This window comes from Podarcis vaucheri, assembly GCF_965113315.1.
Source record: "Podarcis vaucheri genome assembly, chromosome: 8".
Lineage (NCBI taxonomy): Eukaryota > Metazoa > Chordata > Lepidosauria > Squamata > Lacertidae > Podarcis > Podarcis vaucheri.
In genome coordinates, this window is record NC_138766.1 from 33,143,058 (window position 1) to 33,157,261 (window position 14,204).

The 14,204-nt window shown below is 41.7% G+C and overlaps 1 protein-coding gene across 3 annotated transcripts in view; it reads right to left on the bottom strand.

Annotated features, from left to right (window-relative positions):
- Positions 1-14,204, bottom strand: part of JARID2 (jumonji and AT-rich interaction domain containing 2) — a 208,527-nt gene that overhangs the window by 2,688 nt on the left and 191,635 nt on the right. For 2 of the 3 annotated variants that reach the window (XM_082234204.1, XM_082234203.1), the window contains exons 9-16: positions 11,498-11,590; positions 10,471-10,589; positions 8,635-8,705; positions 7,402-7,516; positions 5,462-5,567; positions 4,604-4,786; positions 3,841-3,971; positions 1,811-1,994 (exon numbers count right to left, since the gene is read on the bottom strand). In XM_082234204.1, coding sequence (XP_082090330.1) covers positions 1,811-1,994; positions 3,841-3,971; positions 4,604-4,786; positions 5,462-5,567; positions 7,402-7,516; positions 8,635-8,705; positions 10,471-10,589; positions 11,498-11,590 — 1,002 coding nt within the window. Of the gene's footprint in view, positions 1-1,810; positions 3,345-3,840; positions 3,972-4,603; positions 4,787-5,461; positions 5,568-7,401; positions 7,517-8,634; positions 8,706-10,470; positions 10,590-11,497; positions 11,591-14,204 lie in introns of those variants that run through there. The other variant, XM_082234205.1, reaches the window with a different exon arrangement.

The following is a 14,204-nucleotide window of genomic DNA, read 5'->3' on the forward strand; positions in this document are numbered from 1 at the left end:
TGCAGATCAGTATTTCCTGAACAGCCTGATTCTATATGGAAGCTTAACCTGGAAGTCTCACACAACCGTGATCCCTGTTTGTTAAGCCTGTGGGTGAATTCACTTTTAAAATTCAAACGTTGAAACCACTCGTTACTACTGTTGGTGTGGCAAATGTAATAACCACGGTGAGACCGTTAATTGATATATGTTCAATCACTTTGATAGTGTTTATGGACACACCTATTTAGAATCAAATCCCAATGAGCAACAGAATTAGAAACTAAACTTTGCAATTCTTAAGCTCTTCCAAGCAAAACTGAGCCAAGGTGAACTTTTTTTCCATAGAGGCTAAGGAATGATGTAAACATCAAGGCAACCCTGTTCATGTGGCAGATGCTACCATCTGGTGAGATGGGTGTGTGGCATGGTTCACTGACGGCACATTTTCTCTCTGCCACTGCAGACCTTTTCAAAATGTATTGGTAATTTGCAGTGGTGTGCAGAAAAAACCACTCTATTTGTAAATGAGTAATTCTACATAAATGGCTTATCCCATGCTGACATTCAAAAGTGGCCTTCATATATGCACTAGTGCTACCTTGGGCTTGAAATGGCAGAAAAGCTTTTATATTGTGTCAGGAAAATGCATTTTCAGCCATGATTTTAATTTATTAGTCCCATAAGCCAATTATTATTTTGGTACTAAATTCTAAAGTGAGCTTTATTCCTTTTATGACCTAATATTGCACTATTTTCTGCAACCTCTTGCTGGTCTGCAATGAGAAATCTTACAGTTTATTACTAAAGTTCTTCTAGTAATACGCTCCCTTTTACTGAACCGTTTGAACTACCTCCTTGACAAATCTTGAAAACCAGAAAACCCTCTTCACTTATTCTGAATATGCAAAGAGGCCCGTGGAAAGTGTGGCTCTAGCTCCTCCCCCTCAATGACATGACTCTTGATTTGACTTGTGATTGACTGGATCAGAAGGAAGACACTTTCATTGTGCATAGGATTTCCTACATGGGGTGGAAGTGGCCTCCCTTCAGACTCAGCTTACTGCATGTTGGATTTGGAATACTGCCGGCATGCGTGATCTCACGAGGGTAAGCCCGCAGGTTCCTGCAGGCCCAAAGTGAATATCTGAAGACAGCTGAAGTGAGGCATACATTCTTTTAAGTGAAAAATCACCAGCTTCTGCTTACAACTGGCATACTGTAGTACAAGAGCAATTTTCAAATGGTGTTCCAGGTACTGTAATTCTGGAGTTCTCCCATGAGCAAATACCAGAGAATCTTCTCTGGAAGAGCCCCTGCCCACCACTGTCAATCATCCAGTGCAATGTGCAGACTGCTGGAGAATCTGGAATATTTTGTACATCAGTTGTTGTCCTCTTTGAACTGATGATATGAAGCACAGCTGACCTCACTTCAACTGAATGGTACATCCTAGAACATATTCAGAAATTCTCTAGAGCATGTCAAGTTTCCTTGACAGGCGTCAGAATAAGATTTGAAAACTATGAAATGACAATAAAAATTACAAAACAAATCATCAAGCTTTTAGTTCTCCTGTTTTATGTTTCAATCCAATATTGTTTAAAAAGCACTAACACCAATGTTCCTTAACCTTCAACTATCCTGAGTCTCCTACACACCAGTGCTTCACAAGAGATTTCAACCTATACTTTATTGAAATACATACACTGCTTTGGCCAAATGCATTTTGGCCTTTTAGCACTGGAGTAATTGAGATTTGGGGGGGGGGGGAAGAGATGATATTTAAAGAACATAGTGAGAACTCCCAGCTTCTAGGGATTTTCCATACCATAGATAGGTAACACAGGTGCTGGCAAATCTGACACCTCCTCTCAGACGTCTCTAGCTGCCACTTTCGAGGCTTTTTCTTCCCATCCACTCCCGAACTGCTGCTGCTATCATGGCTCCCATAGCGAGCTGACGAATGGAGGCCTGCCTCATACAGCTGCCGCCGCTGCCTCAGCTCTGTCTCCCTGTGGACATGAGGAATAATTAGAAAACAGCAACCTCTCCTAGGAATGCCATGAACTGCAGGCAACATTTCAACGTAGGCCTGAGATTTTAATAACAATTGCCATGCTATGATGGGCTAAATCCCATCTAATGTTTTGTCTGGCCACTGTATACAAATTGGGAGTTTTCCAGACAGAGACTCTGATACAGAAAAACCTTGGGCCAGATCAAATTATTGGGCAAACATGGCTGCCAACTGATTTGCCAGGAGATACTACTACCTATGGAGACCAAGCACCATTTTAAGCAGCCCTACACGCTGTAGAAAAAAAGAATTATTGAGTTGGAAGGGACTTGGGACGTCATCTCGTCTTAACACCCTGCTCAATGCAGGATCAACAATCCAGGATGCAACTCCAGAATCCCTGACAGATGGCTATCTAGCCTCTGCTTAGAAACTTTCAGTGAAGGAGAGCCCATCACCTACCAAGACAGTCTCTTCCTTTGTTGAACAGCTCTACACATTAGAAAGTGTCTTCCAATGTTTAGACCAAATCTGTTGCACCACCATTTCCACCCACTGGTTCTAGTCCTGCCCTCTGATACAGCAGAGAACAAGCCTTCTTCATCTTCCATATGACAACCCTTCAGAAATTTGAAGACTGCTGCCATGTCTCTCCTTAACAATCTTCTCTCCAGGCTAAACATACCCAGTGGCCAAGGAGGGAAACAGGAGGAGATAGAAGTGGGACAAAAACATTGTCCTGCGGTAGGCCCTCCCTCAGTTGGCAAGACTTGACTTGCTATGACACTTAAAAGGGAACTGAGCAAACCATTGAGCAGACAGGAAGAGAGATGGAACATCATGTACCAAAGCAGTGAGTAAATGAGAACTGAGCTCAGGAAAGGAAACGGTGGTACCACATATCAAGCAAAGGAAAAAAGTAGGCTGACATTTGCAGTTAAAAAACATAGTTATTCCAGCAGCAAAGATCAGGCTTTAGAAGGAGAAATATCCTTTGGAAGATCTCCCTCTTGAAAGAAGCAACCTAAATGTGAACAAGCTTGAGAACCACTTGGATGGATGTAAAAATACCAGCTCTTTCGATATTTGCAAATTTTCCTTTGTTAAAGGGAAAAGTGCATATCAACTCTCCAAAAAGGAAGAAGCTCCATGCAGAGCCTCAAAAGTCTTCCACTTTGAGGGCAGACATATAGTGGAGAAGACTCTAACCATTCTTTGCACATTAACACAGTAATTTTGTTAAATACAATTTGTAGATTCCAGCCATCAGATTTTCTCTTGATCTATTCGAGATGTTACCGACCAGCACTACCCAGCTGTCTCACACTTGTTGTGGGTAGCAGTGCTACATAGTAGGAGAATAAAAGAGAACAGCATTACATATGAAACATGGCAGCTTTTCCTGCTTTTCAAACCTGCCTTGGACAGGGGCTGGGGGGCATTTAAAAACAAGTCTTTCAGTGTCTTTAGAAAAGGTGTGTAGTTGTCCTCATCCTACAGACAGATTACACTGTCTGCTTCCGAAAACACAGGAACTCCTGGCTTAGCCAGTGATTTTAAAACTCTTGACATTATTAGGCACACTGGGAAACACGGATTCATTTGTTTGGTGAGAAAAAAGTCATCACCTAATGCTAGTAGTATGGAGTACTTTGCTCTGTCCTCTGGTGCTTTGACAGCAAACCATCCATGGAAGTTTCTTCTCCCATGTGTGGCAGTGTTCAAGCAGGTTGGCTGGCTCAGCAGCTGCCAGCAATGCTCTTGGACGTCTCACAACACTATACTTTCCGCGAGAGCTACTCTGGAAGCAAGTAGGATAAAACAAAAGAGACTCTAGCTACCTGAGCTCTCCTAGAAGTGCCGATATTGTACTAAGAGAAGACCCATTTTCTTTCTTTGCTTCTGCTGTTGCGATCTGATAGAGCAGCTTTTCCATTGAAAATGGCTTGGGTATACGTCGTTGCTTCATCTCCTGCGTCGACAAATTCCAGAGTGTTAGTTCACATACAATGAAATAACTCGTTTTGGAAAGAAAAAGGAACATACCCAATTAACGCATCATCCTTGGGGACAAGGATTTCCTGACCAGAAGAGTGTATGTGTGAAACACAAAATTTTCCTGAGCAATCTCTTCTCAGTCACTTCATATTGGCCCTTCAGGTGTCAGTGTGCAATTCCTGCCGTCCCTTAACTTCTCAATTAAGCCCTGGGCACAAGTGCAAGTAAATGCAAAGTGCAACTCACCTCCCCAAGACTTTCACCTGCAAAACACAACCCAACTGGTCCTAGTAGGCACTGTTGCTGCTGTCCTTGCAACAAATTCAACCAACGAGTCATACATAAAAGGAGTTACTAATGCACATCACAGCTGAGTCAGGACATGTCCTATGAATAGTTATATGTGACACAGTCCATGCAGTCTTCATTGAAATGGAGATTTCTCAAGTTCTGAGTGGTAAAAGGCAAAGTCTAGATGCTTTATGTATGAAAAAAACCCCACCCATATCCCAAAAGGTTTAATGAATGCATCAAGCAGCACTACACACGCTGTGACCAGAGGTGTTCTGTTTGCAGAGGTGAGTTTTTAAGAACACAAGCTCCTACCTTGGCAGTTTTAAAACCCATGCTTGTCCACTGGGTGGTAGCAAAGTGCACAGTTTCAGAAACATTGTAGCCGCAGCACACTTTAGACACAAAAGATCCTGGGAAGCAGACAACAAACTGCCCGCTCTGCTGTACAGTACGGTGCACCTTGATCCCCTCTTTACACAGCACCTCTGGGGAGATCTAGGGAGAGAGAAAGAAGCAGGGGAAATCTAGAGCGGGTGCCTTTCTTGGCAGCTCCATTTGCTTACCTCTTACTACTTGCCATGGAGAACATGCAAAAGTCATATTGAATCTCTAAATGCTTCTACAGAAACAAACCCCAGAGCAGATCCTTCTGCTGCCAACTACGTAAAACCAACCAACTCTTAAGCTTGGCTTAAAGGGAAACAAACCTCAGCAGGACCCAGGAGCCTTGGGGTGGGGAGGCATATCTCCTTGTGTCATATAGGACTGGGTTATCCCCTTTAAGAACATATGAATCCACATCAGCCCCTCTAAGTATTGCTTAAACAATAAATCTGAGCTTTCACTCTGGCTGGAAGCTCCTACCAATTTCAGCAGTGACATCAGTAAGAAAAAACCCCAAAGTTAGACAATAATCCTCCATCTCCATCCTTAATACGCATAGGTCAGTTGAGGGGGAGCTGTGTGCCTGTGTTTGCCCCTGTGTGTTTGGCAGGGGAAAGGAGTGTGGTGTGGACATCTACCAGGGGCATGCAGTTCCCAGATGGTTAACCCAAGGTTTGGCCCTTGGATCTAGAAAGGAAATCGACCCCTGGCTTACACAATAAAATGTATTGCTGTTCCTGACACCGCAAAAGAAACTGCCTAGTAACAAATCACAAAGCAACTCACCATGACGTTACTTTCAAGCATTTCCAGCCCTGGAGTGCCATTGGCTTGCAGCAGGGTGTGTACCACTTTGTCAAGTTTTTTCTCCTCTGCAGCAGGAATGCAATACCTGTTCATTTTTGACACAGAAAGGGGAAACAAAGGGAGTATTTATTCCATGCTGCCGAAATTGACATCACCAAAGCTGAGAGCAACATGAGAGCATACAAAGCCCTGCTGGATCAGACAAAAGGCCCCTCTGGTCCAGGGTCCTGTTCTCAGATGCGTAGAGGAAGCCTGGACCTGAATGCAGCAGCAGATGTGCAAAATATACCAAGAGTTTGCAAATTTGAAAACAAGATCAAACTTCAAAATAACACAGCAAGGAATAATTGTAGCGCTACAACCACTGAATATATTATCAAACATTGGAGCATTAAAGGATTTGCCATCTCTACATGTATCTGACTGCATTTCTCTCAAATATTGGGGGTTAGGAAAAGGAGAAATAGAACTGTGTTTGAACTCACAATATTTTGAAGCTCTCACCTAATGAAACTACAACCAGCATATCCTCTGTTGGTTGAACCGAATGCTGACACCTGACTGCTTTTTAACATCCCATAACCACCAATAAGGGCTGTCCCACACATTCCATGTCAGCAAACCTGGGCATGCTGCTGAAGCAACCAAGAACAGACAGGGATTTGTAGCTGATCCTGGCTCTTTGGAAGAGAATGCCTGTATGGCACAAATTTCCAAAGACTGGATTTTATCATACGTATGACCAACTTGCAAGGGTATGCTAACCCCCCCCCCCAATGTAAACCTAAAAGGTGAATGTGTGGTGTGGCCCCAATATCAAAAGCTCCTTTTTGACAAATATCTGTACACCATGTCTGAATAGCAAAGTCACATTCAGGAGTATTCTTCATGGCCACTCTGGACTGCAGGCCTCTGCTCTCCTGAAGCTGTGCAACATTTTGGACTTTTTCCAGAGGACATTTGAAAGTCTTCTATTTGAGCTGGCAAGAGCCATTAGCTGGGTAGCCCCTGGTTCAAATCTCATGTCAGCCCTGAATGCACTTCGCACTTGGGTAAGCCACACTCAGCCTTCCAACTGTATCACTGCAATAATACAACATCCTTGTAATTACTGAGATGATGTATGTGTGAAGTACATCTTAAAGCTGAGGCTTGTACAAACTACCACTCACTCCCTTGCCTATGGGAAAAAAGAGCTGCCTCCTAGTGACGAGACAGGAAGTGTTTTCCCCCCAAACACAGTTAATTACTTTCCATTTAGGCCTGAAAAGATAGGTGTAAGTTTTTATGGTACAACAGAAGAATGCTGCCTCTCACATAGGGAGTACCACTTGTTACAAAGCTGCACTGCATCTGGAACCCCTCTAAACCCTCTGAAAAGCTCTTTAGGGTGTTCTTGATCTTCTCAAGCCAGTTTGGCAGAGGGGAGAAAGATGGAGGGAGGCAGGATTGGTGCCTCCTTACTTAAGTACGAGAGAGAGCATTCTACTCTTTGAACAGGATTTTGGGATCCAAGAGATTACATATAGGGAGTGCATGCTGGAAACATTTTTTACGGCCTAGTAACTTTGGAGGCTTATTTGCGCAGCATTTGTACCAAATGGAATAAGTGGGACTTCTATGTAAGGCTTGTGATTAACTCCGATTCTTTGCCACATTTCTAGGTTGCGTGTGCTGAACAAGGGTCAACTTGATCTTTTTCTGCTTAATGTGATATTTTCTGGCTTTTGAGAGTTTTATAATCTTTAGGAAAACATTATTTATAGAAGAAGGTTGTAGTTGGGCAGGTTGGGGTGCCATGAACTGCGATGGTGTTGAGGCCGTAAGACGCTCCATCAGGATCACCATAGAAGCTGACGTGCAACTTCCTGAAAGCAACAGTGCAGAAGAGCAAAGAGGTTCACTTGGGATTCACTTACCAAATGCAGTCAGCACCAGTGTGTAAGTAGTCTATATATGGAAGGTGATTTTGGTCTCGAGACCAGCATGAGGTAGAAAAGACCATGCCAATATTTAGCCAAGGAATTGTCACTCCTAAAGCAGTTTAGATCAGAAGCAAAACACAATTAATGGGGAAAAGGTATGTTGAAAACCACACATATAATTTGTGCTGATACTTGAAAATTTAAATCTTTTGATTTCTACCAGAAATAAGATTACATAGTTAACAAGAGATGTCTTTGATCTGATTATTCGGATACATTTTTTCACCCAGGCTCCTATTTTTTCACGGCATCACTATGCAGCCGATCACACATGCATATAAATTTTGCTTTCTGCAAATATTCTGGGTGCACACTTGTATTAACATGGTGAATTGCTTGGACAAGTGTGGCTCATGAACACTGGTTGCAGGCAGAAAACATCCCCCCCCCCCGAAAGTTGAAAATGGTGCAGGTAAGCATAGGTATCTCATTATCATCTCTATTTATAGGTCTTTGTAAAAATGCTTCAAAATCCTGCCAGACCTGTTTGACCAGAGATCGGGGGGGGGGGGGTTAGAAGAAATGAGTGAGCAACAGCAGTCACTTTCAGCTCTTTGTAAAATGATTATCTAACCCCCCAGCCATTATCAGGTAGAAATCACTGAAGAGCCTTAATGAAGAACCAGAGGAATTTCTGCAAATTTATTGGCACAGCACTGCTCCCTGGAGACTGCAAATGATGAAGTTACATGTGCTGATCGCTCACCATATTGACACTAAAACATTATCATGAGCCTACTGAATAATGATGAACAACTGGGAGAAGTAAATGGCCCAAGGTAGAGATGGTCTGCACTACATGCGTACCCCTCCGTCTCACTCTCACCTTTCTTTCTTTCCTTTTTAAAAAATTCAGTAATACAAGACACAGAGCTTAACTGCTACGTTTGGCTTGTTCAGATACAAAACACACCTTTCTCAGCCTCTCTAGGATAGAAGTGTGTCCATCTGTGCTGAACAGATTGAGGGGTCAATGGGCAGCAGAGACACAAACAGGATTATAAATGCCACCATGATGGGAAGCTTACTGAATATTAATTCATTTTTAAACAGCAGGTAGAGATGCCCAGCTCCAGGGAGGTGGCAAAAACATGATTTATTCAACACTCTGTGTGAATTCCACAACAGAGTATGTCTCTTAAACATGGAGAATATAAATGGACTTACCAGGCACAGCACCAAGATGTCGCAGGATGGATCCTGTGTTATTAGGAAGGACTGTTAGGTTCCACCCATGCCTATTGAAATTAAGTGGTGCACATCGTGATGAGCAAACATCAAATGTCACATTAGTCATTGTTTTATTTACCTACTTGCTAGGGATTCTGCAATGCTGTGTAGGACTGCAGCCAAAGGAGGAATGCTCTAGGCCTCTTTGCTGCAATTCCAGATTTTGTTTTAAAAGTAAAATTCTGCTTAAAAATGAAACTTCTAGCTCTTTCCTTTATGCTAACAAATGTGTAAGCAGCATTCTAGACATGGTTGTTCAATACACTTGCTCTTGCCTTTGTGTTCTGGTTAACCTTGCAAAGGCACTAGTGACTAACAAGAACTTTAGACTTCTTGTTTAAATTTATTGATGTCATTTTTTTAAAAAATAAACACGATTAATAAATTGAAATGGTGAAAACATAAAACAACTTGTTTTTCTTCTTTTTGCTGCTTCACAAAGATGCACCATGTTATTGTTTCAATTAGGTGCCTTGCAAAAGCAAGCAAACAAAAAACCCAGTAATTGACTGACTCCCAATCCAAAGGAATCTTTATAGCTACGTGGGAAGGAGAAGTTTGGCAGGGACCGTCTTTCCATGGGGTCATAGCTGACACATTTTAGCAGCTACTGTATGGTTCCTAGCCATCTGTTTCCACCCAAACTAAGTTGTGGTTAATTCATTAAACGCATCGTCATTAACTTGCTCACTCAGGAACAGACAAGGTGAACATTAAGGGAAACGTACATGCATCTGGGTGCACAGCATAAAGAAGGCATCGTGTGGATTCAAAAAAAGTCCTTGCCCACCAAATAAGAGGTTGCAGCATTCACACAACCCATTAAGATGCTTATGCTGAACTGGTTGGTTGGGGAAATGTTAATGCTGTGGCTCCTTCAAGCAACTAACTGAAACTGGACGGAAAAGTTATAGGAGGAATGGTAGGATCCTGTAGCAACTGCCTGCACCCCCTTAAGAAGATCCTCACCCTTGGAACTTAAAAAGAAATGCAAAAGGTGTAATGAATGTGCAATTGTACAGCTTTAGAGATCCTTTGTGCTAATGCAGGGTGTGCAAAAAGGGGGAGGGAAACACCCAGTGCGACATTTCTGGTTTACTCCAGGCCTGACCATTTCACGAAACTCTTCCTTCTGGGGACACTATAAATATATGAACAGCATAACTAGGAAAAGGGATAATAATTACAAAACAATAAAACACAATACGTAATAAAACATAAAACTTCATAATCTCACATTAAATGAATAATAGCTTATCAAGTTGCATTCTGCAAAAGAAAATACAGAAAAGCTGAAAAATGTATCGACGTATATATTAATGCAAACATATCTAACAAAACCACATTAAAACCAGACTTTCTACCAATGAGACAACCCCTAAAAATGGAAAGCTGTCAAAAAGCATGATTGGTAAGGCTGAAGGTGCTTTGGGGCAGTTTTCAATGATATATTTTGTCCTTGCTAGCCCTTTTCCTATGTACGCTGCTCATATGCCCCCAAGGAAGGAATTTTCCAAAACGTGTTGGACCTGGAATGAGCCATAATTCTAGCAGCCAAAGTCCACCCCCCACCTTACCTGTCAGTAACAACCCTTATTCTGCAGCTGGCTGTTTTGCTGCTAACTGGGGCGGGGTAGCACAAGCTGCTACAAATACACTGAGCATGAAACAACATTATACCCAATAATGGTGATGAAACCTGCAACTTAGTAAACAAATTAGAGGAGCCAGTGCTCTATAGAGAGGTGAAAGGTGTCTTGGAACTCCCCTTACCTTGAAAACGGTTCTGATTTTCCCACAGGAAAGCCACTGCCGTGGGTGTTGGTATCCACTTTCCCACAATGCACTGCTACATGGCAGTCCTTCTGTTCCACTAACCTCCAGTACTCTTGCTGTAGGAAAATAAAGTTTTCGTATTAAGATTAGAGGAGAGTGCAGTTCCATTTCCCTGAGTTCAATCTAGGCAAATTCTCATTCCTTAGAAACCGGGCGCCTGATATTTCAAAATACACCAAAAGCAAGCTTTGTATAGCTCTTCCGACAAATAATAATTTCTTAGCTGATGTTATTACTAAGCCCTGATAAGTGCGAATGCTTGCATTATAAAAAATGATATTACTATCCATTTAGAAATTGCTGCTTGGTCCATTCTGAGAGTAAGTGGTCCTCCAAAGGGGAAATGGTTTATAAAATATCTTTGTGTCAACCAGCATAACTTCTGCTAAGGATATACCATGAGCTGTTGCCACTGAACCAATGGCTGTACCTAGGATAGCCTGGTTTATGTAGTGGGTTGGCATTTGCCCAAGGATGGTTATTCCTCGCATGGAAAAGAAAGCCTTTGGAATAAAGTGCTGGTTCACATAAGAGGTAAGATAGTGCAGTGAAGCATTTGGGCTACATGTTTGATGTCCTTGAGGCAGGACTTTCTTTTGCAGAAGCCATGCTGATTCTTCCTCAGCAAGCCTTGTTCTTCTTTCTAATAAACTGTTTCACAATTCCGTTTTAAAATCTGCCTTTCTGTGTGCTTCTTGCAGCTGCCCTCTTTTTCTTCCTTGACTTGGATCCCAGCAGATATTCCCCACCAACATGACACGACACGACACGACACGACACGACACAACACAACACCTGCTGTAATCATGGGAATTGTTACAGGGCTTAACTGCTGAGTTCTCATGTTACATTACCCAGGCAAATGCACGCTTGTGGATGGTTTGGATCTCTAGTGTGTATGGGGAGAAAATCATCTTCTAGTGGCTAGTTTAAAGAACTACCCTGACTTTACGGAACCCCTCACCTCTATTTCAGCTGCCGTAGGCTCCTTGCTGAAGCACATGTTCATGATGTTTCTTGCTGTTCGGTAAAAGGTTGTTAAAGAAACAGACCTTCCCTGCAAACCAAAGCATAAAAAGGGAGAAACTGTGGTAGTTGTTTTCCATCATTAGTAACAGTAATATTGAAAATAATAATGAATAAAGGAAGAGCAGATATGAGTGGCTGGAAATATAGATACATCATGACACAGGGTTATTAAACCAACAATGTTCCAGATTGCAATTTCTCTCATCTATTGCATGGGCAGCACCAATAAAAAATATGCACAACATTATTAAGAAAAAGTGGGGGAAATGCATAATATATGGGGGGGGGATTGCTGCAAAATATGTATATGAGGCAGAATTGTGAACAAAAACGCACATTTTTAGTGTTGGCTCTAAAAAGAAAATCACAAACTGGTGTGGAAATGGGGCAAACTGAGCTTAAGATCAGAAAAATGAGACGCTGAAGGTGTCCATCACTAACTGCAGACTGAAACTGTAAATGCTCTAAATGGGCTTGCTCAGATACATTTTGTCCTGCGTTCTGTTCTAACTTCACGTTGCCTGAGAAAGTTGTCCTCTATGTGTAAGACTGCTGCCTAGGGAAGGAAGAGAAATCAGAATGACTCATTTTAAGGACCAGCGGCTAACTGAGATGCCAATTTAGGCTTATTTTTAAAGGGAGTAGTGTTGATGCTTGCTCACAAGCTGGAATCAGCTGTAGGAAACAACTGCAGACATGTTAGAAAATAAAATATCTTTCACCAAATGAACTTTCAAACTGGGTAGCCAAAGAAAGACTAACCCCAGAGGTCCAAAACAAAACTGAAAAAGTTGATTAGCGTTTAGCCATAGGCCAGTACAATACTAAAATGTAAATATTTCAATCAGATTTTTTTTAAAAACACACACAAACACAATAAAGAATCATGAAAAAACATTTCCAATTCATAAACTAGAAGTACATCAATATAACTCAACTGTGCCTTTTTCCCCCAAGCAAAGGTGCGGTGATCATGTATGGTTTTCCATTCAGTAAGTAAGGGGAGTAATAATCACACCGTGAGCTTAACATTAAAACTTGCAGTCTCACAGTGCTTTAACATGCACAAATGGAAGCTAGCTATTTGTCTTAAAATATATCTTCATTTTCTCTCTGAATATGAAGACCACTATTTTGTTTTGATGATTAGAGATATTTTCCACAATTCATTGAGAACAGAAAGACTCGAGGTGCTTTCAGTTACAATGCACTTCTGCAATGAAGGTTTTCCCTGATTTTCAACACTTGGCTGGATCCCAGACCCCAACCTGTTAATGGTGCATGTTGGGGGATGGAAAATATGCTTTGTGGGGGTAAAGAGAAGGCTCACGTGTTACCAAAAGTTTTAAGTTAATTAGTTCAAACTACAGAGTCAAACTCTCAGTAGTTTTCTGCTTCTTTCTCCCAGAGCAAAAACAGACACTACCAAATAGTTCCCCCCAATCAAAGTCTTAGCTCAGGCCCACTGACTACACAAAAAATGTTGAGCTGCCCCATAAAAAATAAAATGTGAAATGAACACAAGGCAATTAAGCTATTACAAGTGCCCATCAGGGGAGGAGAGCTAAGACACTCTTAAATGTCAGAGCTGCATGCTTGTAAATAAAATGAGCAATTTCCTTCCTCTTTTACTGCCCATGTGAACCATTTATTGGGGTAGTCTAACAAAAAAAACATCCTTCAAAAGTGCTATTCAACAGCCATCAAATTTGCGTCTGTAATTCAGGGTTTACAAAGACTGCTCACAAGCACAGAGAAACAGCTGTCTAGATTTAAGGAGTGCTTGCTGTGGGGTTTGGTGTTTTTTTTGCCAGACAAATAAAGGCAGAAATTATCATCAAGAACTGGTTACTATCGGAGAGAGGTGGCAACCCTACCTCAGGGCAGAAGTTTTCTCAAGTTTTTTTAATAAAAAAGATTAGTCATAATTGATCTGATTTATTAGTTCTTAAATTTTTCCTCTGGGCATAAAGCACCCTCCAGGGAAAACTCTCACTTTCCAGCCTTTGTCTGAAATTACATTCATTTGGGAGAAATTTTTCTCACTTTGATTTTATCTGTTTGGTTCAAAAGAACACAACATTGTGAAGGAGATTTGCAATAGTCATCATTTCACTGCAAAATATTTCTTCCTTGATTTCATCTCAAAACACCTGCAGACTTATTTAAAGAATTCCCCAAGTGAAAACCAAATACCTGTCCCAGTTCACATGTAATGTTAAGCCACAGTAAGAAACAAACCATGGTTAGGAATGTGCTACGGCACACTGAAGAATTGCTTCTACCTGCCCTGAGTTGGGAAGAAACAAACCACAGCTTGTGCTTAGCGTTAACTGCAAGCCAGTCCTCGTGGGTTGTTTCTCTCCAAAACCCGGGGTGGAAACTAAGGTTTGCTCTTGGACTTACTGCCCATAGTTTGTTTGGAGGAGTCATTGTTGGAGAATTTCCTCTAAATAACTTAGCAACTGGAACCTCCTGGGCCAAATCTGGTCCCTTAAGGGGTGATGCTTGACTCCCATCCAAACTATAACCCAGAGGCAAAAGGTGATGTGAGAGGAGTGATGGGCAACAGGAGACTTTAACTTCACATTTCTCCTAGTTGATATATGCAGGTTACAGATTCTTTGCATACACTGTCTCAC